General features: G+C 40.1%; 1 protein-coding gene across 1 annotated transcript in view; it reads right to left on the reverse strand.

Moving 5' to 3' along the window:
- The window catches only part of OSBPL10 (oxysterol binding protein like 10), a 114,548-nt gene extending 94,705 nt beyond the window's left edge, over positions 1-19,843 (reverse strand). The window contains exon 1 of the mRNA XM_027733403.2: positions 19,164-19,843. Within this exon, the coding sequence (XP_027589204.2) occupies positions 19,164-19,828 (665 nt within the window). The 5' untranslated portion in view covers positions 19,829-19,843. The remainder of the gene's footprint in view (positions 1-19,163) is intronic.
- Positions 19,844-25,493: the final 5,650 nt, after the last annotated feature.

A 25,493-nucleotide genomic window follows, 5' to 3' on the forward strand; every position in this document is an offset into this window, starting at 1 on the left:
TACATCACATCATTGGGCAAAGTGAGAAAAAGCAGCCCTTAGAAAGCACAAGTGAAATCAGTTGTAATTTCTCTCTCCTCAAAGAAGAATTACTGATTTGCACTTTAAAAACCTGAACTAGTCTTCCCTTATTTGGTGTCAAGTCAGAACTACTTCTCTGCCATTGTCATCTGTTCCCATCACCGGCGAGTAGCAGTACACAGCACCTGGTCCCTGTATAGCCAATACAGTAATAAGAGTTGGAGTTAGCTAAAGAATAATGCGGCCAAGTCAGTCTTTGGGTAGAAGAGGAACTTTGCAGAGTCATCGATACAGCAGGAAAGAAATCCAACTCCTCCACAACTACATGCATCACATAAAAACCACTGGCCAGTACTTTCACCTGTAGGTCTGTGATGGACACACATGACCCTAGGCCATAATTTCATTCAAGCAGACTAAGGAGCAACAGGTTTCATGCCATGTGCTGAACCTGCAAGCTGAAAAACTCCTGGCTCTTGTATAAGGGAGTGAAGGTGCCTCAGAAAAAATATTTCAAAAGGTGGTTTCAAAACCCAAAAATGCAAGATGATCAAAGTACAGAACAAGGTAACAGCTAAAATGAAGACATCCATCTTGTTTACACTACTGTGAGGAGCCAACTACTTCACAAATATTACCATCAGGATGGATCCAAGTGGAGCTCTCCCTGAACTGCAGCCGGACTACATGCCACATGACTCTCCCCCTGAGCAGGGATGCCTCCCAAGGTTTGAGATTCCTTATCTGAGACCAAAAGATCCTTCCTTATCCTAAGCAGAGATCCCTTACCTGTGACAGATCCTTGGGAACAAACTGATAGCATGCTGAATTAATACTAATGAAGTATTGCTAATCCACGTGGCTGCTTATTATAAACACTGTACATTAGACATAAACTATTGTCCAAGTTTGAGATTAAGACTGGATCCAGCCACACATACTCTCCATAAGGAGTTAAGAAAGCAAGGGGGTCCACTCTGAACCTTGTGACTTAACATGAGGGTCTTCTTTACTCTTTGTATCTCTGGTCCATGTGTGAATCATTCTAACTTGATTTCAATTCCATTTTCCTGTGTATGTTTCTTCCATTCGGTAATTAATAAGGTGAACCTTGCCATCAAGCTTATTCAACTTTGTTAAACCATTGCTAAATGTTTTCTAATTCCATCGAATTTACTGAATTCTGTCAATTTATTATTATACCTCAATAAAACATACTTTGCACCATTTAACACCAGCAGTCCCACCAAATTAGTTTCCACTGAACTCACATTTTAAAATTACAAAACTCTTTTTTCTATATTACATTATGTATGTTTCTGTCAAATCCCCTGTTGTATCTTAGTGAATTACTGAGGAGTCATATTGGCTGATCAGCTGGCAAGTAGATATTTTCAAATAAAATTTGACGTCATTCTTAATACAAAAGCAATCAGTTTGCTCTACAAAAAGATGTAAAACCTATCAGACCACTCAAATTCACTGGCAACTTTTAAAAGTTTAACATAATTTCTGCTATCATTGCTATAGTTAGGAATTACACTACTTATAAAAACAATTTGGAAATTGCTGATCTAATCTACCCTCCCACATAAATAAAAGTAACTCCTTTGCCATAACTGAAATTATGAACTTTTGAGCTATGAACAGCTATGAACCAACAGCTTCAAAAGAGAAGTTTAAATTCTTCACTTTTGCAATAAACCAATTAAAGAAATAATGCCAATAATTAAAATATTATAGCAAAACCAATTTCTTTTAAACATGCTGACAATGTCTCTGCTTATCAATGGCATAAAACAGAATCACCTGCCTGTAAAAGACAAAACCATGGCACAGTGAACTAAATCAACAAGAGAAATAAAACGACTTCAGATTTTTACAGACCCTCTTGGGTCAGGTTTGTGCTCTCCTCTTTAAGGTAAAGGTAAAACCAGCATTAAATATACTATAGCAAAGCAGCAGGAGTTTTTCCACATGACAGGAAGCAACATTAAGTTGTGAGATATCTATTGAACTTGAAATTTAATGGTTCTAGCAACAGCTGGGACCCCAAATCTTGGTTTTAGTGCCTGAACATCTAGGCTACAGTACGAACATCCTCACCAACCTCCATATTCGTAACAATGCAATGCTATAGGGAGATTTGGAAGAAGGAAATATTAAGTTGTTATAGCTTAACCATTTCCTCAACCAGCAGTCATAAGGAGTATGTTTTCCTTCAGCTACCAAAAGTCTGTACCTTTAAAAATCAGAAGCAAGCAAAATTACATTACCACATTAAATTCTCTTCAGTAATGACTTAGAATTTATTTTAATGTCTTTTGTGCAAGTGCAGTTTAAAGACTTCTTCCACCTAGATTTTTTCCTTGTCCCTAATTACAATCTGGGGGGGATCAATGATGTGGTAAGTACTTCTCTATTTCTCCACTTGTTTGTAGTTTTCTTTTAGTTTATTCTCAAATGTTATCAACTGTTTGTAAACAGTCTTAATAGATGGTGTTACTCAGCTGACAGTTTCTCTTATCTGGCACCACAAATAGACAACACGATTCCATTTCTTTCCCTTCCCTCTCCCCTCCCCCCTAGCAAAATAACTCATTGTATCTGAGACACTCAAATTGCAATCAGAAATATTCAAGCAAAGAAACAGGGGGGAGGGAAAAATCCAAAAAGAAATGTTAGTGCCAACTGCAAACTGAAACTAAGGAGAGATGCACTTTTTTTTAACAGCCATTTCAAAAAACCTACCATTTCTCAAAAGAAAACATTGTAAAGAAATACTACTCAGTCACTTCAGGGAGCACAAACTGTTAAGTCCTATTTTCTGATAGTGATTTGACACCTGAAGGTTACTCCTGCTCTGCAGTGCTCTCTACTACCTGCCTTCACCACACTCCTCAGTACTCACACTGGTTCTGCACTGCAGCACTTGACAAGGCACCCTTCTCTGCTTTTCATTTGATTTTGAGCAGTGACAAGCAGACCATATGATAAAGGAACAGGGGAAAAGAAACAAAAATAAAAAAGGCACAAGCCACTTGGAGGAAAGTCCTTAATAAGAGACTAAAACACCAGCAATAATTTTAAGCATTACCCTAGACTCCTCTAGGAAACCCTGTGCTTGCTGTTAGAACTGCAGCAGCCACCTTGCCTACTATGCAGTCTCTGGAAGAATGACAGAGCAGGAAACGATACACAAGAAGAATTTCAGGAAGAAATTCAATAGCAGAGATTTCAAGAAACAGAACTTTATTCCTGTGAAGGGAATGACATAAGGTGGTCGTTTTTTCCTTCAGCAGTATAAACATGCCACAACTTAACTGAACCTCTGAACCCACTGTTGGCAATGCACACAGAAAAAAGGTGGGAGGGGGTGGCATAAACCAACTCCCAAGTGTAAAATTCTCTTTAAAACAGAAGAGACTCCCCACAATAAGTACCTAACAGAAGACAATGCAACCAACAAACCAAAAACATAAGCACAGAACAAGTTGAGATGATAAATAAGTAAATTGCCAGAGCAGAGATACAGTGGTTTTCACATTTCCAGAACAAAGTTAGTTGTATAATTCTATTATTTTTCTTTTAAAAAACATGCAATCCATCATTCCAATACTTAAATCCAGTTGAGGGAATTATTTAATGAAAGTTAAAACTCAACATGAGTAGAGTAGGTATTTTCAGTCTCTCAGACATCTGTTCCTGATGTCCTGACACCATCTCAAGGAAAAAAAATCTGTGAGAAAATGCACTATATTTTTTCCTATACCAGCTGCTTTCTCTATTACTACTGACAGTTCCACTAAGCTTTCCAGCTCCCTCAGTCAAGGCACCTATTCCACACCACTTGTGCTCAATCTGCTCAAGCATCACTTCTGAAAAACCAATTTTTAAGCTTCATGTCATTAACCTCCTCTCTGGAACCTGAGGTTATAGCTCATCTACCTCTAATTTTTAGCACTTGTAACATTTTCATGTCTGATCTCCTTACTTTCAAATGTTTTCTCTTCAGTTCATATCCTATAGTACTACTCCCCCCCTACGCTTTCTGTAGAGTATCAAAAGCAAGGTCAAATAAACAGGAAAGAGAGATCCTTACAACATGCAAAGGACAACAGGTACGATTTATCCGATCCTAGAGAAAAGCTTCATATTCAATTACCAACCTGTTTGTTCAGAGCAAGAAGGAGCAAGATTATATCTCGCAGCTGCTCAGCCCTTCTGCTCAAGGCTTTAAGTCTTCCATTTGAAAACTAGCATAGAGAACCTAAGTTATGAGCACCTGTAAGCAGCTACAGTCTGCTCAGAAAGTCCAGCTATTTTCTGCAGCTCATCCCTCACCTCTGGGACTCCCATCAGAACCCCTATGCCCAAAGGAGCAGCCACCTAAGCCTCCTACCAGCTTTTACAGCTCTGACCCTTCTACAAAAGGTCAATGCACAGGGAGACACTTCCAATACTTTTCCCAAACCAACAGCAAAAGAGTGTGCTACAGGCAGCCCTGAGCTCTAGGTTTGAATGATCTGCCAGCCTTTAGTCCACAGCACAGCAAAAATACAGCATCCATTACAGGATTTCTTTTGGCCAACAACATTTAAACCATTGAACGAAGTAAGCTATGCCATGCCCACGGCCTAGCTCTTGGGCCCAGGGGCCGTGATCCAGCTCACTGCAGCTCAACAGCTATCACCAGTCTGAGTCCACAGGGGCAGATGAACCCCAGGCCACGTAGAGCTGAGCAAACCAAAGCTGGGCTTGGGCAGCTGTCACAAACCACCACAGCAAAACGCTCCTGACTGGCATCACCTGTCTATACCCCATAAGCAGCACAGGGCACGCAAGGACATAGAGGCTGGAAAAGCACAGGATTATGGAAAAGCTGCAGAATGAAACTAATAATTTGAACCTCTGAGCCCCTGGCAAGGACAGAGCAGCTGAACAAGGCTGTCACAACCCACAGGTTATCAAGTGCTCACTGCAACTGATTCTCACATTTGTACTCTCATCTGAAACCTTTGCTTTAAGGTACTGGCTGTTCTCACACCTCCTTATGACTATTAAGTCTAAATTAGTATCTTAATTAGAAAAGAAGGAATATGAGTACCAGTGCTTTTCCCAGCTTAATTACATTTTCACTGGGGTTTTCACTATCAAAATATAACAACTGGGAGAAAAACTAGCAGTTCTGCTAGCAAGTTATTTAATGACAGAAGAAAGCCAAGGAATTAGAGGTTTCTGGTACTCCAGCCTCTGGTTGTATTTTTCTCACCCAGAAGCAAAGAGACTCAGCCAGATAGAACTACTCCCAGATCAGGTGCCCCACCTTTCATTTCTTTGGAAAATTACCAACTCTTTGCTAATCAGTGCAATCTGGGACTTGGAAGGAGAAGAGGATATTCTGAAATACACCTCAATAGCATGTTTAGATTAAAGCCCTCCCAGAAGAGAGAAGCAAAGGAAAAGAAAAATATGAACCACATATTTTATCAGCAATCTCCAGATCCCTTGCACTATATCACCCTGATGATGAATTTCCTTGGCACACTAAACTGCATTCCTTACTGGGTGTGGAACAATTGCAGACATTCTGTATGAAGCCTGGTAAGTATTAAATAAAATGTATACATAGACTTAACTGGACAGGAATGGGATCAATTATAACTGTAGTTTTTACAAACAGAATACAGAACCACAGAAATGCCTTGGGACTTCCAAAACATCTTGAACAAAACAAACAGAACAGTTAATGGCAACAGAGAGGCAGAGATGGAATGGAAGTACAGCATAGTGAGTTTCAAATAAATTCACTGAATTTCACAGAGTGATCTTCTACAACAGGAAGTAACTGTATTAATAAAGATTATCATACTACATAAGAATTTTTTTTTTCCTCAGGAGTGGCCAGTATAAGCATATATTATCATTATATGTTTAAAAAATGGTAGAAAAAGTTTCAAGTATATTCAAAACTACTCCTAGTTTATTTTTAGATCAACTAGATTTCGGGTTGACATCTTTTCAATATTCAGAAGCTACTTTGTTAAAGCCAACTTTTTAAGAACACGAACCTATCAAAGGAAGGTACTGACTGTACTGTATTACAGTAATGCAATCCAACAAGATTCAAAGCAAAACCACATCCTATCAATGGATATTGTTGCATAAATTTTCAATTAGCTGCCTTGAGTCAGCAAAGTTTTATAGAGGTTGTGTCACAGTTCACCAACTTCTCTGCCAGACCTTCACAGTTCATCCTTGCTTTGCAATGCCCTGTCCTCAGCAAGAATCACTGCCAGGAGCCAGAAACTTCACTGTTACTTTCTAGTCCACAGCTAAAAACATAAAGGCATAAGAGACCTCAAGAAATAATAACCTTCCTGTAAACTGAAAAATTAATGTTTAGATTTGAAAACCATCTTGTAATCAATTAAAGTCACCTGCAGACCTCAGTTTTACACCAAGAAAAGCAAAACAATATATATTTAAATTGGCAATAACTTAATGATGTGCTATTAAGAGATCCAGCACCTCTTCCTCTAATGTCAGTAGTGCTAAGCATCACATCTGATGCTTGTTCAAATTTTGTGAAGTACCCATGGTATTTTCAGATGAAAAATAAAACTTTTTTTAAAAGAGAACTTTAAGAAAACACTATCACCATAAATATGGTGTTAAAAGTTTAAAAAATAGAACAGTTGCAAACAACCCAGTTTAAATATTTTATTCTTACTGAGTAATGCATTACAATACTGTAATACTGCCAAGGATGCAAACTCATGCATGCAAGCTTTTTTGGTTTTTTCCCATTATTACGGTGCATTCAAAGTATTTAGACCATTTCTAACAAAACAGACAAGCAAAACAATTTGATACACCTTTTCATCTGAAGTGTGCTTTGTCTTCCTCAGTCTAGGTAATCAGAGTTATAACATCAATACAAGCTTCTGTGTTCAGGAATCTGGCTTTCTGATACCTGCCTCACATTCATCTAGCGATTTCTGCTTTGTGGACACAACTGCACTACTCATACAATTCATGCCCGAGAAACTCATAATAACAAGAGCTGATTACCACCTGTGAAAGGAAAACAAAAATTTTAAAGGTAATTTCCATGTAGAAAAACATATTTACCTGATGCCAGGAGGCAGCAGTCCTCAAACCAATTAATTCTTCATTCCTCCCTCATTCTACACTGTACTTCTTATATAATTCACTGAGGGTATATATTCCTATAGCTGTTCTAGATACAAAGTATTATGATATATTCTAAGTGAAGACATGAACTGCCAGATACTTGCTAGCAAATGCTTTCTGAACACAGCTGTTTGGACAGTAATTTTTGTGCAAATTGATAGAATAAAACATCTGTTTTTAAACTTGTTCTGTGTTTCTGCTGCAGTCTCTACAGCAGCTGTTATTTTCACTTTCAAAATGTAGATAATCTATCATCCAGGTTGTCAAAATTGAAACATATGAATGCTGGCATTTCTCCAATTGCAAGTTTAATTTAAAATATTATTTCACTGACAGAACCTGTTCAACAAGTAACATTCACTCCACTCATATATAAAGGGCTGAGAACTCACCTATGTTATACTAATGCCATTTTTTGCAAGCTGCATATATTTTATATGCATACGTAGATATAGAAGAAAATAAAACACAAAAGGCAAGTTAAAGTCTTGCTTTGGGAATTTTTGAAGTTCTCAATTTTACATCTTCCTTTCTGCTTGTTCTTCCTAGTATTTGAATTTTTTCTTCTTATCCACAGTCTAAAATGCTCCTGGTTGGGAAGAACAAACATCCAATGCAGTATTTTCTTTACACATCACATGGAAGAAAATATAATATACAAAGTAAGGACCTTGATAGCAAGATCAGCACACTGGTTCATTTCCAGCTCTTCTCCATCCCAGCTAGTTCAAACAAAGCTTTGCAGAAACCAGATCTTTCTTACATGCTGCATCATCTTAGGATAGTCAGAACTTTCCAGCTTTCTGTGACAATACTTAACAATAGTTTTTCCCTTGCCTTTACTCTTAGGATTATAAATTCATTAACTGAAATGAGAAGTTTAAGTTTCTATGTTTGGTCTTTATCCTGACAGCTGATATGCAGCCATCTTTAAAACCAAGTATATTATCAACACTATTTCTTAGAAACATATGTATTGAGTCCACAGAATCCATGAGAGGGTTGGTGTCATCAATGTTGTGAGATATGCAGTGCATTAGCCATGATCCTTCCGAAAAAAGATTATTTAGACTTGTGAGCAACAAGTACTTTCAAAGACCTTTATGCATTAGGTTGCTGCTTTATATATGTATTTCTAAAAATACAGTTCTACAAAAATCCAGATCACTGTTCTAATCAAAAATGAAGAAACAATACTTATAACCTTCAATAAGAAAACAGTTTCATCATCACAAATGCTTGAATTCCCACATAAACTTTGTGTTTAACAGGGCAAAGGTAAGTCTGGCACATTAATAGATATCCAGGTGGACACTGTCAGTAGCTTCCTCTGGCTGCAATTCACATCAGTCCTCTATTTGCCTGAAATAAGCTCTGCTACGGAAGGCAGTGAAGAGAAGAAAGTAAAACCAGAAAAATTCTCACTGTGCTACGCATTCTGCAATTTAGAAAATACTACTTTTCTCACTACTTCGTGTCTGCCATTCTTAATGGCACTATTAAACTTAATAAATAAGAGCAAATCATCTCACTTGGATTTCCAAGATTTAATTCTGAATTCATGTTACAAAATTTTCAGACTTTTTTTTTTTTAAAAAAAGAGGTAAAGGTCTAGCTTTGTGCTATCTTCAGTATCTACTTCCTTCTCTCATCTGTTTCTTCCCTTTCATAGAATCACAGAACAGAATCGTGGAATGGCCTGGGTTGGAAGGGTCCTTAAAGACCTAGCTCCAACCCTTCTGCCATGGGCAGGGATACCTTTCACTAGACCAGGTTGCTCGGAGCACCATTCAACCTAGCCTTGGAACACTTTCAGGGATGGGGCATCCACAACTTCTCTGGGCAACCAGTTCCAGTGCTCCACCAGTTACTTTCCTAACATTTAATCTAAACCTACCCTCTTTCAGTTTGAAGCCATTCCCCCTTGTCCTGTCACTACATGCGTTTTATCTCCATAAGTCCTCCTCCAGAGACTTTAACTCCTTTTCTAAACCTCTCCAACCATCCTATATATTTTTCTTCTTACCTTGTTCTATTGCCAAACTACCATTTCCTTGTACTGGCACAATAAAAATAGGATAAAGTTTGATACATGAACCCAACGGTGTAGTGGGTTTCTGTGGCTGGGTTTTGGTAGCGGGGAGGGCTACAGGGGTGGTTTCTGTTAGAAACTGCTAGAAGCTTTCCCTGTCCCATGGAGCCAATGCCAGCCAGCTCCAGGACAGACTTCCTGCCACTGGCCAAGGCCGAGCCAATTAGGAGTGATAGTAACGCCTCTGTGACAACATATTTAAGAACAGAAGATTGTGGCACAGAAGGGATTCCAGCCAGGGAAGAGCAGAGTGAGAACACAGGAACAACAAGGCAGACACTGAGGTCAGTGCAGAAGGAGGGGCAGGAGGTGCTCCAGGCGCCAGAGCTGAGGCCCCTGCAGCCTGTGGTGCAGCCCATGGTGGAGCAGCTGCGCCCCTGCAGCCCACGGAAGACCATCGGGGCACAGAGACCCACCTGCAGCCCATGGAGAAGAGATAGAGTTAATTTGCCTACAGTTTGTTATCTTCATTATTAAGTTCGTTATCTTCCACCATGACAAAAGCAGTGCAGAGAAACTTGACACAACTCCAAATAATGGCAACAGACAAGAAATTGGTCATTTCCCCTCTTCTTCCCTTTTCTCTCTTTTTTTAATTTTATAAATTCAAGCACAAAAATAGCAGAATACCTGGTCTTGCCTGCATTTGCTTAAACTAGTCTTCTTTTACCAGGAAGGTTTTCTTCATATTTCAAAGCTAGAAAAACACATACACCCCTCCTCCTGGTGAGGTTAAACATACTACTCTTACCGCAGTGCACAGATTTTCCCAGAGTTGTGCATGTCCCTTACATAAAAGCATTATCCTATCTCAATAAAAGATGCATCAGCCAACATAGCTATAAGTGGGTGTGGTTCACAATTCTGTATATAAGATAAACTTTGAAGCTTTATCAACACAAAGCCCCAACTTACATTCATGTACTTCTTTAAAATACACTTTAAAATAAACTGTTGAATGACCTAGACAAGTTGTCCCATCACAATTCTTAACTGTGCTCCAAGTGCATTCTCAAGCAAATCAAATAATCATTGACTTGTTTTATAAAAAAATACTGGGAACATGATTAAAGGAAGCTGTGTAAGGCACAGCTCTCAATACTGCAACAGACAACCTCTAAAAGGCTGTGCAGTTTAAAAAAAGCAATTTCCTAGGTCACTGAGGAACATGTACTTGATATATGATCTTGTAGTAGTAATTTATTTAAAACAAAAGAAAAAATAGTAATTTAGGAATTTCAACTTATAAACATTCAACTTGATGGTATTTGATAGCCTAAGATCTTTTCAGTCAAGCACCTTAACGCACCTGCAAATGCTGTACAACTTGTGATACCCAACAGCAACCACATTTAGTCTGCAGGAAGGTCCTGAAACAAGCACCAAGCAATTAATACTACATATCAGTGTAGCCCTGTCTCTTATTTTGAAGACTCATACTCCAAATTTCAAACTGTAATTTTATCAGAAATATACCCCCAACAAAATCGTTAGGTTTTCCCGAGCATATAGAGAATGACACAAAAAGGTTAAAGTTGGTCAATACTTGGTGCATACAGCTCTTTTTCATAGAATCACAGTGTTAAGAGGTTGAAATGGACCCTAAAGATCATCTTGTCCCAACACCCCCTGCCATAGACAGGGACACCTCCCAGTAGACCACGTTGCTCAAGGCCTCATCCAACCTGGCTTTCATCAAAACCAATTGGCAAGATCCCAAAATGGATGAAACTACACATTAAATGCACTGAAAGACAGTTAAAAGATGGAGGTAGCCTCCAAATATAAATAAATGAGGTTATTTGAGTGAATGTATTCCTAATAGGGTTCCTTGGCAATCAGTTCTTAACTTGGGAATGCTTAGCAATGACCTAGATGAAGGAAAAATAATCATCAGCAAACATCAGGCTTTCCAATACCATCAAATCATACCTCTAGTGACAAAAGTCATAACTACAAGATAGAGGATTCACCTGGAAAAGCACTGACTCATAAAAATTCAGGGTCAAGAAAATCTACTGATTATTTTGTCCAAGTAATTCTTCTAATAATAACTTTCCTCAACTATATTTTAAAATTATTGTCTCCTGTAAACAAATAATTAACTACTATTTATACCCCCTCAAAAAACAGGGCCTGCCCACACCATGAGAAAGCCCAAGAAGTATGACTGGGAATATGCAATAACATGCTAACCGTGAAGAGAACATACTGTAGGGAAACAGCTCCCACAGCAATCCTTTCCAACACCTTCCCAGACAAAAAAAAAAAAAAAAAGAAAAAAAAAAAAAGCACGCTAGTGTAGTGTTACCCTTCATTTTGACACTTCTGGCACTCGTTTTCATAGTACTACACCATATGTTACTCACTGGATCAAGAAATATATTGGGTACCAGGAGAAAACGAGTAACAAGCACCTGGATGTTGCAGCTTAAGTAGGAAATAGCAAGGGTGTGGGTATGGAGATACCTGTCTGAAGAACCCAAGCAGCACCAGGGAACATGAGATCTCAGTGTTGTTCAGTGTTCTGTGCAACCAGAATAACAGTTAAACTTAAGAAGCAAAGTTAACAACCTAATTTTTAAAAAAATAACTGACTGAGACCTAAAAAGCTAATGGTCTTTCAATTTTTTAAGCAGGGAAAAAATATTGATTTGAAGGAAACAGGATGCCCTACCCCTGTATTTGATCTCCAGTGCAACCACAGCTGAAACTGTACATATTTCCGGTGTCCATATGAGAACAAAAACTTTGAAAACCAAGTAATAATCAGGACTATCATGAATTATTAAAGTTACTGGGAGAGCTAACTTGCACCAAGAAAATTCCATTGGTCTAGATACTCCAAATACAGACAAAAGATAACCACGTAGCCTGCCCAAAAAGGCTGTACATAGAGCCTAAATTTGATAAGAAGTATCTTCAGTCCAGCATAAAGAGATTCAGTGAAGAGTCAATGGCTGATACACTGAGTAAAACAGGTATTTTTTTAAGCAGTGATTAACTCTGGGCAAATTGTTGCCATAGCTATGGTGAAGAATCCTCTCTCATCAGAAGATAAACTCTCAGATCAATATCCAAAGAGAAATACAAGTCTAGACAGAAGACAAATCATGGCAAATTCTATGGTTTGTGCTGCACAACTGAGTAGTTGAGAATCTACATTCTTCTACTTCAAATTACCTACTAATTAAATGCCATCTTGGAAAGTGAAGTGCAGTAGCATTTAGAGAACATTTACTGAATCATTTTTATATGCAACAGTTAAATATGAAACAAACTTTGTCCCCCTGCATTAGGTTCCAAAAAGTAAGCAAACATCTCAGGAAGAAAACCACAAAAGCTATAAGATCTAAAGCATAATGGCAAGATATTTGAAAATAAAGTTGTATAAGTGTATTAGGACTACGGAAACAAACTCAGCATTTTTTGATGAACCAAATTCACTACTTTTTGTTTCATTGTTCATTATAATATATAATTGACAAATATAGTTTTACATCAAAAAGCAATAGTTATGGCAATTTTTAGCAACCTTTTCGTTAGAAGGTTCAGCCTTCTAAATACATCATAAAGAACGAAGTAGGAATATTAGGAGAAGCTAAAGCAAAAAATACATTCTTTTTACTAAACAATCGTTTTTAAATATAAAATTACTGGGGAAAACTTTTGAATACTTATATACTCATAAAATTATTTCAGGAACATTTCTTAGCTTAGCAACTTACTGTCACTTCTCCTGCATGAACAAAATACATATTCATAAACTGGTGGGACTTTTTAAATAAGCCAGGAAGTGCATGTGTGCTCCCTCTAACCACATTTATCACCGCCTTGCTAAGCACAGAAATCATCATCCAAAAAGTTAGCAGCAAAATGAGCCAGTAATAACAAAACCCAGATAAGGGCAAGTGCCTGTTTCAGTGTCACTGCCAACTGCTACTTCTTTTCACTGTCTGAGAGCTAAGTGTGACATCTGGGCAAAAGGAAGACCACGCTCTATTCTGACTGTCACTTCATTCCCTCTGGTACAAGACTGCTGCTCAGTTTTGAAGTGCACTTGCATATCCCAAATATACCGCCTGAGTGAAAATGCACAAGTCTCATCTGTCTTAAACGGATTTTTTTTCTACATTATTATCAAGCATCTTATGCTTTACATTATTATCCATTATATGAATTTATCCTCTGCATAAGCATAAGCAGCCCTGACACCTTTTGATACAAGCAGCTGAGGAACAAAGAACTTGGGTTACCTGCCTGGGGACAAGAGAAATGTCCACGGCAGTTCTCCAACCAGAGTCACACCTCCACAGTGCAAACCAATTCCTTAACTGCAAGACCATCCTTTTCAATTTCAGCTGAGGTTCGAAGTTGTCCTCTTCCAAATGTTACTTGCAAGCATCACTGAAGGGCAGAGAATGACGGATTTCTCAGCCTCCCTCTACCGTTGTTAGAATTCCTTCTCTGACTGCGCTGTTTGAATCACCTTCTCCACTCTCCCAAAAGAGATAGTTTAGAGGCAACAGCAAAAGCTATTCAAACTAAATCAACCAGTTTGTCACTAAACCAGCTAGGTTTAATCAACCACTAACTAAACAAAGAAAAAGTACTTCTTAACTGAAATTTTCTTACAAAGAAGTTAGGGATATACACTTTAAAAGATTGATTTATTTCTTTTTACTTTTTGTTGGTTTTCTTTTTTTTTTTTTAAGTGAGCATTAATGATACTTAAGGGGGAAATGTTTCAACAGCAAAAAGTGAAGGGAAGAGGAAAACAAGAAAGCTTACATTTGAATGTGCTTATTTTTGCTACATAGATTTTAGGATTAAGAAAATAGATTAGTACCATAATCCAAAACAGAATTTACTAATAACTGACTTTTTGACATTTTAAATTCCAAGTTTATTTAAAATTAATTACATACCTTCTTATTTTCAGTAATGTAAGATATGCAAGTGCTGCGTGTTCAGCACAGGAAATATCACCTGCTCAAGAGAACTAAAATAAGTTGGGTTTAAGTAGTTTTCTTCCTTTTCACCTTGCCTCCTACTACAAACAGAACCTACAAGTGAAAGGAAAACACAGTTTCTAGTAAAATCTATTCTGCAGGTAAAATCTTTAATAGAATGTTAGCGCAATATTATAAAAATCTCTTGAAAATTTAAGATTTCCACAATTCCTAATGAATTATAAACAAAGTTCCAAAACCTAAGGAGCAGATTTCCAACAACAGAAGAAACAGAGAAGGTTGCATCTCCAGCTCCTTAAAACAGAGTCCTCCCCTTCACAAATAAAACCTGGAAGGTTAAAACCTGTATAGATATGCCACGGAAAAAGATGAAAAGATAAGCAGTGGAGGGGTTGATGTTGATCTGATTCTAGTAAGAGCACGAAAAATTCCCTTTACAGCAAGTTTCGCAAACATTAAGTGCGTGTCTATCTTCTCAGATACTGTCTACTGTTAGAATCCTGACAGTGCAGTTTATTCCTATATTAAAAAACAGTTTATTTCTCCAGGACAGACTCTGCTCCCAGCAGCTATACTGGTATACCTGTACAACTACAGTCATGTAGTTTGTTTAGTAACCATCTATTCATTTTTTCTTCACCAGAAAAAGGCCACAATTCATTGCTAGAATAATTGGACTGGCACCATTGAAGAACTGGCAAATATTAGAAGTGCTAACTACCCCAAAACTCCACCAGCAGATGTGTCTAATTCGGAAGGAATTGTGTTTGAAGATACCGCCATCAATTCTCTTCCTAAGACGCCACAATCTCTTTCTCCAAGACACACATAAAATGTTTAAAAAATGAAAGTTACATACAGATTTTTGTGCTACAGCACAATACAGTGTTGACATATTTTGTCAACATACTTAGAAAACCCTCCCATAACAGTTACAGTCAAGAGCAGCACAACCTCTGGGAACCAACAAAGTCAGCCCCTTAAGTCTGATGGTTCTTCTGGTGGTATCCTGTCTGCTGCTCAAGACACTGGGAATAAGCAAGGGTCTTTCTGTGGTGGCAGCACTCAGATTGCAAATGTTCTCCGCAACCACACAAGGAAAGAAATTACACCGTAGCACTGCAAAGCCAAATAAAGACCCTGAGAACAAAAAATTCCCAAATTGCCTCAAACTTACATTTTTTGTTGAGATACAGAGAATGCAGTTAACTCCCAAAAGAAGTCTGGTGGTGCCCAGAAACAAGAAGTACATTGGGCATGATTCATGTGGGCTGGTAACAGCATGTATTTCTCAACCAAGAAGGGAAACAGGAAGAGGGCAAAGTAATGCTTTAGAAAACACCTGGGCTACAGAACTACTTACACAGAGCAGTTCAGCTCAGAAAAGCAACAACATCCATTGTTGCTGGATGCAACAATGCATCCATTTATTGTTGTTACAAACCCAAATTTTAGTCCCAGCTCAAATTTAGACGTTCCAGGGCTTTATATATTCTTGCAGGACAAAGCCCTACAAGTGTAAGTACTAAAAACATTGTCAAGGAAAAAGCAGAGAGCAGGAGGCACACCACACGTGGATTTCCAACTACCTTGGGCAAGTGGGAGTTTTAAAACTTTTTACAACATTTTACCAATCTATTAAAAAATCAGGATAATAATGTCACAGGCAATAAATGTTTTATCAATATCAAATTAATTCATGAAAAATAGGTTTTGTGTAACATGATATGACGCTGAGATGTATTTGTCCATCAAACCCACACAACTCTCATTTAAAATACAAGCTACTACCCTCCCACACACATATAACAAGTAAATCCCAATAGAAATTATTCATAACAGTACTTCAATTGAGAACACAATTATTTGTAATTTCATAGTAAAGACAACCAGATGCCCCAATGTCTCAGACCAGAGACAAGTGTTCTTATGTCCAAGTGTCTGTTTTACTTTAAGCTCTGCTTTCCATATCCACACCTGAAAAAAATCCACAGAAAGTTACAGACTTTAGTAGAAATGCTCTAGATGCCCAGGGCCCCTGACACCTGCACCACACAACAAACTCCCTCCAAACAACCAAAACACCCTGGAGTTTCCTTCTGCTTGTCATAAAGGTGAGGAATCACCTCACTGATTTCCAGATCAGGTTGTTCCTTACCTGCTAGAACAGAACAAATAGATTTCTCTAGTAACAAACAACAAACCCTCAGAAATTCTTAAAACAAGAAGTAAAGCACCTATCTAGATTGATTGAATTGAGGCCTTCAATTATTTCAGTCAGTGCTTATAAATGAGGTATTATGCTTCAGTAATCATACTCAGTTGCCTCATTCAAAATCAGATTACCTTGCATATGCCTGCTAAAGGAAGATTTATTTAAAAGTGATATTTCTTTATTATAATTCAAATTAATTTCTTCAGACTTGCAGAGGCTACTCTGCACACTAAGTGTTGGATAATCTAGGAAGACCTTTCAACTTCAATACCACATGACGTGAGCCAACATTAAGTACATTTAAATTATTTAGGCTAATGGATAAAGAGCTTTAAAGAAGAACATTCCAAATCCATGATAACTGAACTCTGACAGTTTTTGCTTTATTTTTCCATTTTATTTATATTCATGCCATCTGGCTGTATTGATCATGCAGTTAAACAATCTTGTGTTTTTTTCAGATGAAGTAAATTCAAAACTAATTTGTATGATCATTCAGTAACACATATGCTTTTGAGTAATTTGCAGGTGCCAGCTCTGAAGTCACTTACTGACTCTTATAGACTGAGCTTCGATTTACAGAAAACACATTCCGGAACAAATATCCAGGAGGCCAAACAGACAACCAAGCCCATGGATCGCTACTCATTTACCGGACTTTATATAATATGCCAAATTTCCACAAGCCTCAAATTTCAAGTGATCTGTTTAGAACTTCTATCAGATTCCACACCCCAAACCACAGATACACACACTAACAGAATGGAGTAAGTGAAAAAACTAAAAAAGTTACTTATCCTAAAAGTTCTGTATCATCATAAACCACTTGCTCAAAAGGCTAGATTTACAGGAAATAAATTTGGCAATTGACAAAGCATGATAAAGCAACATCAAAAAACACTGCTAAAAATAAACAGACATTCATTTCCAAGTGCTATGGTAGAATTGTTTAAGGGACAATGATCTTTTTTCCATGTTTTCAGATAAAATTTAATGGACATACACAGATCATACATGCTATTTCCAGCTGTCAGCCTTATCAAAGATTCAATCTCTTCCTAAATACAACCACCAGGCAGCTCTAGACCCAAAGATTTATAAACAATTACCTCTATTTTGTAATTTCACCAGATTATGACCCTTAAAGTCACACACAGTAAAATGAGCTACTGTTTCTACAAGAATAGATGGAGGTGTCAGGAAAAAAGAGGGGGAAGGCAGGGGCTTTAATTTTTAGTCATAGATTTTAATCCACCATTTTAGGTATCAAAATGCATTTTTTCTTTTTTTTAAAGAAAACTACAAGAGAACTGATAAACCAACAAACAGATACAAGCGTAATGCGAATCTATAACAGAACTGCAGTAACCAAATGACAGTAAAGGGCCTTCTCTATGTCTATGCATTCTGCAGTCTAGTTTTATGAGTATCCAGTTCGTACCATATTCATTATCGTTTATAGCTGGCACACCTATGCATGGCCTCCAGTCTTTGGAATTAGACCAGCTTCTGAAACTCTTCAGGAAGTACTGCTACAGTTCCTACCACTGATTGAGCCGCACATGAGTCACCACCATAACTTCATGGGCATTTGTGCAACTCTGTCACTTATAAATACTTTAAAATTACTGTCAGAACATCAAGGTCCCAGCCATTCCCATGTTCTTACCGCTTGTGATCACCTAATATCGGCAACAGAAGGTTTGGGGGGGGGGGTGTTTTTTAAAGGTTTGTGGAATGGTTTATAACTAGTTCTGTACATGTTCTCTCTAAAGCATCTTCTTCTCTTCAAAATGACCACTGTGGTGACTTATATAGAAAGTCAAGTTTTAGATACTCATCTTCATCCATCCCCTAAGAGGACAAAGTTGAATAACAAAAAGTAAAATATTAATAGGAACTCTTCACTCTTGCTTTCAACTGATCCCTGTACAGCATTATTAACTCCACAGTCTGGCTTCAACTCTGTAAAAAATTTTGCCCTACAACTAGACCAAAACCAGACCTTCCTCGGGACTTCCACAGATGCACGTCAGCCTGTCCACACCCAACAAATTGCAGGACCTGGGCCTGTCCCCGTATCGGCATAAATTAGGACTTGTCAAACAGGTAGGACATAGCAACAGAAGATATCTTATGAGCATAAAGGTAACTGTTTCCACTGTCCCACTCCATAGCGAAAGAAAATAATAGTAATAATGACAAGCATGGCATTTCCCCCCCCCCCCCCTTTATTTTGGTAGGCTCTCAGTCGCCTTTTCATTCTTTAGGTATCCAAGATAACTTCACAGAAGACGGAGACTAACGTGACAGAGAAAGGAGCTTAGAAACGGGACCCTGTCAGGCAGGGACAGCAGCATGTGCCGCGTCAGCCCTTCCCTGCCCCGCCCGCACCTGCGGCGGCCACGCCAGGGGCACCGCTGCGACCCCACACCGGGCCACCTCCCCGCCCGTTTCTAAGCCAAACTCGGCTGGGGAAGTAAACAAGTAAAACAAAAGGAAGGAGAGGGGAAAAGGGGAAAGGAGCCTGGCCTGGGGCCGCGGCGGCCGGGGAGGGGTCGGGTCGGGCGGCAGCGCCGGTTGCCCGGGCACCATCTTGGGGGCGGCCGGGGGTGAGTGAGGACGCGGCCCCGCAGCGCCGCCGGGGGCCGGCCCGGCGCTTTACCTGCTCTGCCAGCCCTGCAGGAGGTTGGTGTATTTGCTGAGCGTCCCTTCCAGCACCGGCTCCCGCCGCCTGCCGCCGCCGCCGGGCGCCTGCGCGCCCCCCGGGCTGGCCGCCGCCGAGCCGGGGCTGCTGCCGCCTCCGCCGGCCCCCCCGCCTCCATCCAGCCTCCCCGCGGCCGCCGCCCGGCCCGGGAGCCCGCGGCTGGCGGAGGAGGACGAGGGGGACGAGCCTGCCGACGTGGGGCGGCTGCTGCTGCGGCTGCTGCTGTTGCTGCCGCCGCCCTCGCTCGCCGCCGCTTTCTCCATGGAGCCCCGCGGGGGAGGCTGCCCGCCCGCTCCGGCCGCGGCTGCCGCCCGTGCCCGGCAAAGCCCTGACTCACAGGCGGCGCGGAGAGGGGCGGCGCCCGGGGGAGAAGGGGCCGGGCCGCACCGGGCGAGGGAACCACCGCGCCGCCTCCTCGCCGGGCGGTGCGGGGAGTTAGGCGGCGGTCGGTGCCCCCCGGCTCCGCGGGGTCCCGCCCGCCGCCCCCCCGAGCGCCCCGCCCGCCCGAACCGGAGGCAGGGCGCTGCTGCGGCGCCGGGGGCCGCGCAGGGGCGGGGGCCGCACACGCACACGCGGAGGCACAGGGCGAACGGGGAGAGGCACAGCACACACGCAGACTGCATGGTGCCCGCGGCCGGCACACGCCATGCGACGCGGAGGGGTGACCCCAAAGGACACGGTGCCCGGGTGTGGGGCGGGCATGCAGACCCACGGCGTGGCAGGCGCAGAGCACACACCGACACCGCCTCCGGCCCCGGCGGCGGCACCGCGCCCCCCGTGACGCACCCGCCACATGACAGGCACTCACCCGAGGAGCGGCGGGATGAGCGCTGGGACTCCACCGGGGAGCGGGGTGCCGGGACCATAAAGCCTGTGACTGACACTCACAAAAGCTGTGCCCACCGGAGCACAAAGCGGAGCGCCCGAGGTGGGGGTTCTTGGTACGGGCGGATGCACATCACTGCCCCTCACCATGGAGCGTGACACCAAGGAGGTGGCTGTCCGTGCTGCAGTACACCAGCAGCACAGCTGTGCCCGCACACATGAGGTAGGTGGTGCGTCCAGCACTCAGGAACACAATATTCTTGCTCAACCCACAGCAGGTAATGTATATGAACAGACCATATATCACTCGTCCAGACTTTGCAAAACAAACATTATTGTAAAGCCACATTTCCTGAAAACAGAGGATTTAACCCCAAGATCACCATTAAAAAGCTTAGTGGGTCCTTGTACAGTCAGCTTCGTACAAAGCTATGGGGTTACATACCCTCAAATCACTTCTATGGCCATCACTTCTATGGCCTCAGTTACATTACAACGTGTATCTTCAGAGCGTACCAGAGATGTCAGTATTCCTCTTGACCTTTTACAATTGAAGAGTGAAATATAGAGGAGACTCAGAGAGTCTATGAAAAGTATAAACTCAGCTTAGCTCCTGTGCTTTAACCCTGTGGAAAGTTTAGCAGTCCTGTGCACAAAAGACTTTTTGAGTGTAGTATCATGTGTCCCCTGTGTTATGCGCCTCAAGATACTCAAACCATCTGAATCCACACACAGATGTCTACATTCCCTGTATAAATCAGCATGTAGAGGTGGGATCCTAACTTAGATTCTCCCAGTTTTCTCTCTGGAAAATCCTACCATATGTGTTGTGGTTGGGTAGCTGAAGTGTTGGGCAACCTGATCCTGAATTTTGGGTGGTTAAACTTCTCGTGTTATAGCTAAATACTGAGGCACTGCGGTCTAGAAACTTGATTTTAATATTTCATCGGTGGAACATTTAATGCACATCTCCTGCAGTACAGAGAAAGATTAGGAACTCAGTTAATTTTAAAAACAAAATATTTTAGAGTAAATATTTTCTCAGGTCAGAGCTGTTGATTGCGATGTTCATGTAAAATTACCCAATCATTGTTACTATGTAAAGAAACCTTCTTACCACAACCTGAAAATCCTCATTCTTAGGCTCAACTCTTCTTCTGATGACCACAGTGTTCAGAAGACATTGGATGAACAAGGCATGCTCCTTCAGGAAGCTCAGATCCTGCTCGCTCAGGATGAGGATTGTCCTTCATTTGTCCTCGTAATGTTACAATGGCAGCCCAAAGCTGTGGAAACAATACGCTTTAATGAGGTAACTGTGTCACCCCATCAGCTACTGCAGCACATTACCTATGTATGTTCTACATTATAGGTAGTGAATGTAATATTTTCTGCCTTCCACAGAATTTGCTGAAAGATAATTCTGTCAGGAAAAGAAGCCGCCTTACACATGAATAGAGATGCCTCTCATACCCTTCTAAACAATAAAGCTCAAGTAACAATGGTGCACTCGTCAGGGAATTTCTGAAATAAAAGGGATAACAGGCTGTAAGTATATCCCCATGAGAATTTTGCAAAATCATAAGACATGTTTCCCGCTGCTAGAAGGATTGCTGTGATGTGATAACATAGGAAGTCCTCTTAGAAGTTATAAACTAGTTAATAGATGGCAAACAAAACATGTGAATAAATGGTCACTTTTCAAATAGAGGGTAACCACTAAGAGTTGAATCTCTGTTATTCCGTATCTTCTTAAATCAGAGTTAAAACTAGAATCAAATGCAAAAAAATAGCAGAAAGATCTAACAGTAGTGACTAAATCACTGATAACATGGCAACTGAAATTTAATGTTGCTAGAAACCAAAGTAAAGCACATGTGGAGAAAATAGTTTTTACTATGCATGCATGATGATCTATAAATTAGCTATAGCCTCTCAGGCAAGAGATCTTGTAGACATTTTAAATAGTCCTCTGAAAACCCCATCTCAGTGTTCAAGGGTAATCAAACAAACAGCTGTGATGAGCTCGTTAGGAAAGACAGAAATAACAGCTTGCCACTATATAAATCCATAGTACAGCCAGTATCTATGTACTCTGCATTTATAATAATCCTTCAAAAAGGACAGAGTAAAAAGAGAAAAGGTGTAAATGTCAGCTTTTTTATGAGAGAGCTCACTGAGCAGGGTTTTCATTTGAAAAAGAGACAACCAATGTACAAAATGATATTCAGATTAATAGGAGTGATTCTTCACAGTTTCTCATGAAACAAGAACTATGGGGGAACTGGTTTAAAACAAGAACAAGAAACTACTTTCTCACATGGCTTATACTCATAAAGCTCATTGTTATGAGATGGTTTTGGATGTCAAACGTCTAGAAAGATTAAAAAAGCAATTGTTTTTGAAGAACCTTTAAACAAGGTTGACCAAAGTGTTTTGGATGTATTTGAAGTTCAGAAAGGCTCTAAATTTCTGACTCCTTTAAGACTATTTACTTTATAGTAAATAGGTGAAATAATCCCTGCCCTGTTCTTTCTCTAGATCTTTATCTAAACACATACTCATGGAAGGAATAAAGTACTGGACTAGAGAGACCTTTAGTTTAATCTATGGTATGGCTTTTCATATAAATATGAATATATAAATATATAAATATGAAGGAATACTAAGGATTTCTTCTTCTTGGTTAACCAAAGGTCCTTCCAAAGCAAACATTTCCACTGTATGCAGCTTTTATATGGTATAGATGGCATCATATTGTATAGAATGTGTCACTCTTCTCATTCCTTTTCCCTTCCCAGTTTGTACATATCATTGCAACCTAACAGAGCTGGACAACCTTTCATAGCAATTTTGGTATCAGTGAGCCCCTAACCCCATTTATTTGAAGTTATTAATGTTCTTCAAAATGACTGAACCTGTATTTATTTTACTAGCTAATTGTCTGTCCCAGTAGAGTTAGACTTCAGGGTAATACACGTTAACTTGGTCTGATGCAATATTGCATGATGTATGCTTTGTCACAAGTATTCTTAATTAGCTATTTATTAATGCAACCTGCCTAATGAAGGTTCACACTGTTTCCAAGGTAACACAGCTGCTATGTTACAGTCCTTTAGAATGTTACTTTCTCTCTATGACCAAACCAAAATTTTGCTTCTTTCATTAAGAACCCAAAAGAGTCAAAATAACTCATTAATTATCCCACCTTTTAGAAAGCAAAATATCTGCTAAGATAACAAATCCAGTACTGTTTGCCTTTGTCAGGAAACAGAGGCATTTCTCCATCCTATGTGAAGCTACACAACTTTAGCTTCTAGAACAAGGTCAGCTCTTAATCCATTTGCTAATTTGTGTTTCCTGGACATCTTGGGTTGGGTTTCTCTACCTTTTTAACACCCTCCTAGCAAACAGTTTTCCTGAAGGACTTTGCAATTTCTTTTTACCTCCTCCCACCATCAGATTTCCACTCAACTTCTCACCATCATAATCCTGTGGAGGAATTTAGCTATGGTCTACAGAAACTACTTCTGCCCAGGCTACAGTCAGACAGTGAGCATATTACATGGAAAGGCTTGCTCAGTTTTACCATCTCCTCCTTCTTGCCCTCCTCCTGAGACACTGCTTTATTTCTCATGGGCTTTGGAGACTAAATCCATCTGTCACTAAACTTAAGGCAATACTTAGGGCAAAAACATACCCCTGTGCACTTCTATCACCACTGTCTATAGATGACAGCACTGGAATGACTCTTAAATGATCCCTAAAGTTCAGCTCATGTCACGGTGATGCCACCTGCACCAAGCCTGCTCTTAATAATGCTTCCCTAATGGTCTACAGCAACTGGCAGAGAGTGAATGCAGCAGGTGGAACAATGTGCAGCAGCAGCATGTCCTCCAGTACTTCCTTAGATCCAGTGCTGTAGATTCCTGAACTTGAAAGGTTAAAAGAGGCAGTGACTCCTCTAATCTGGCCTTTTTAATAACTCAGTACAAGAATTGTAACGTTCTGTCTTATATGATTGTTTCACTTAAATTTAACCAGCACGTTGTCCACGAGTAACACACTTCTGACCTGAGAATTTTGAGAACGTAGAGAAACCGCCACTAACTCTGCAGTCTGCCAACTTTAGGATTAGCTTTGCTGAACCAGTATGCATTGTATCCTCCCTCCCTGGTGCTCGTAAGCCTGCAATGTATGATAAACATGCTGCATTGCCACACTTCATCCTGTTGTCAGCAGCTTCTCATCCACCAACCATCCTCCTAAACCTCACTTAACTCAAAGTTAGTGACAGGGAAAGCCAAGAGAGACACGGCATATGGAAAATGTACCCAAACTACCTTTGCTGCCAGAAACAACTGTGACCGGGAAACAGATACTTGCATGCAGGTTAATTTACTCTATCACATGGCATTGCAAAGTCATGTGGACTGAGGTTTGTGCTGCCACAGCTAGACCCTCATAGCTTATTAACTCAGCTACAGTACACTGCTCTGTAATTTGGAGGTTAGACCAGTTGAAACAAAACTTGATCAAAATGTCTGAACCTCTGGAATACAAACTTCAGGATGGTTAGCTGGAGAAAATACTAGTTTATATTATGCATATTATATATATATTTGCATTGGATGTCACTAAATGTGCATGAGGAAGTGATGTGTTTGACAAACATGACGAAAGGTATTTTCTGCATAGCTAGAATTAACCCTTCGAACTGCAACTGGAAACAAATAGGAAGCTAGTGCATAAAGAAACTGAGTGAGCATAAGGAGCTAAAAGAGCACAAATATCACTGTCACTATATATTGTGTATTTTAGCTGGTGGTAACAGCTGTATTCTGTGCCAGTGAATCTTTGAACGGTTTTTATAGGTAGTCACAAATACAGTTCTTTAAAATAAATTCATTCATACACTCAGGCCTGAAGAAAACACTGAGATTATCTAGCATAACCAGCTGGATAACAAAAACCCTTTTTGGTTTGATGTGGAATTACAGATAAATGTCGATATACCAAATCTTAACAATGTGCAGGCATTTTTACCATCCATTTTTTCTATCTCAGTAGTTAAACATTTGGGGATTTGAAAAGTATACTAGCCCAGCAAAGGTCAAATTCAGATTCAAGACCAGATTGAGTTTACTCAGTGCCTCTCTCATAACTTACACCAATGCTCAAGCTCTCTTTTATCCCCCTTTTTTTGGAGAGCTGAGTGGTTCCAGTGGAATCTGTCAGATTTCAACATTTATTATTCATAAGGCATGAGGCTGTATATCACTGTAATAATACCCAGTTTGGTGTCCATCCACTTTCTAAATGAAACATCTATGCACCTGTAATCTTATGCCTAATCTGCAAAACCATTTGCACATCCAAAAAGTATTGCTATAGAGCAGTTATACTGCAGAGTGTATATTTATTGATAAAATAATGCTAGTTTATGCTGCTTGGGCTCTGACC

This window comes from Pipra filicauda, unplaced genomic scaffold (assembly GCF_003945595.2).
Source record: "Pipra filicauda isolate LSUMZ 115617 unplaced genomic scaffold, ASM394559v2 scaffold91_size2508729_pilon, whole genome shotgun sequence".
Classification (NCBI taxonomy): domain Eukaryota; kingdom Metazoa; phylum Chordata; class Aves; order Passeriformes; family Pipridae; genus Pipra; species Pipra filicauda.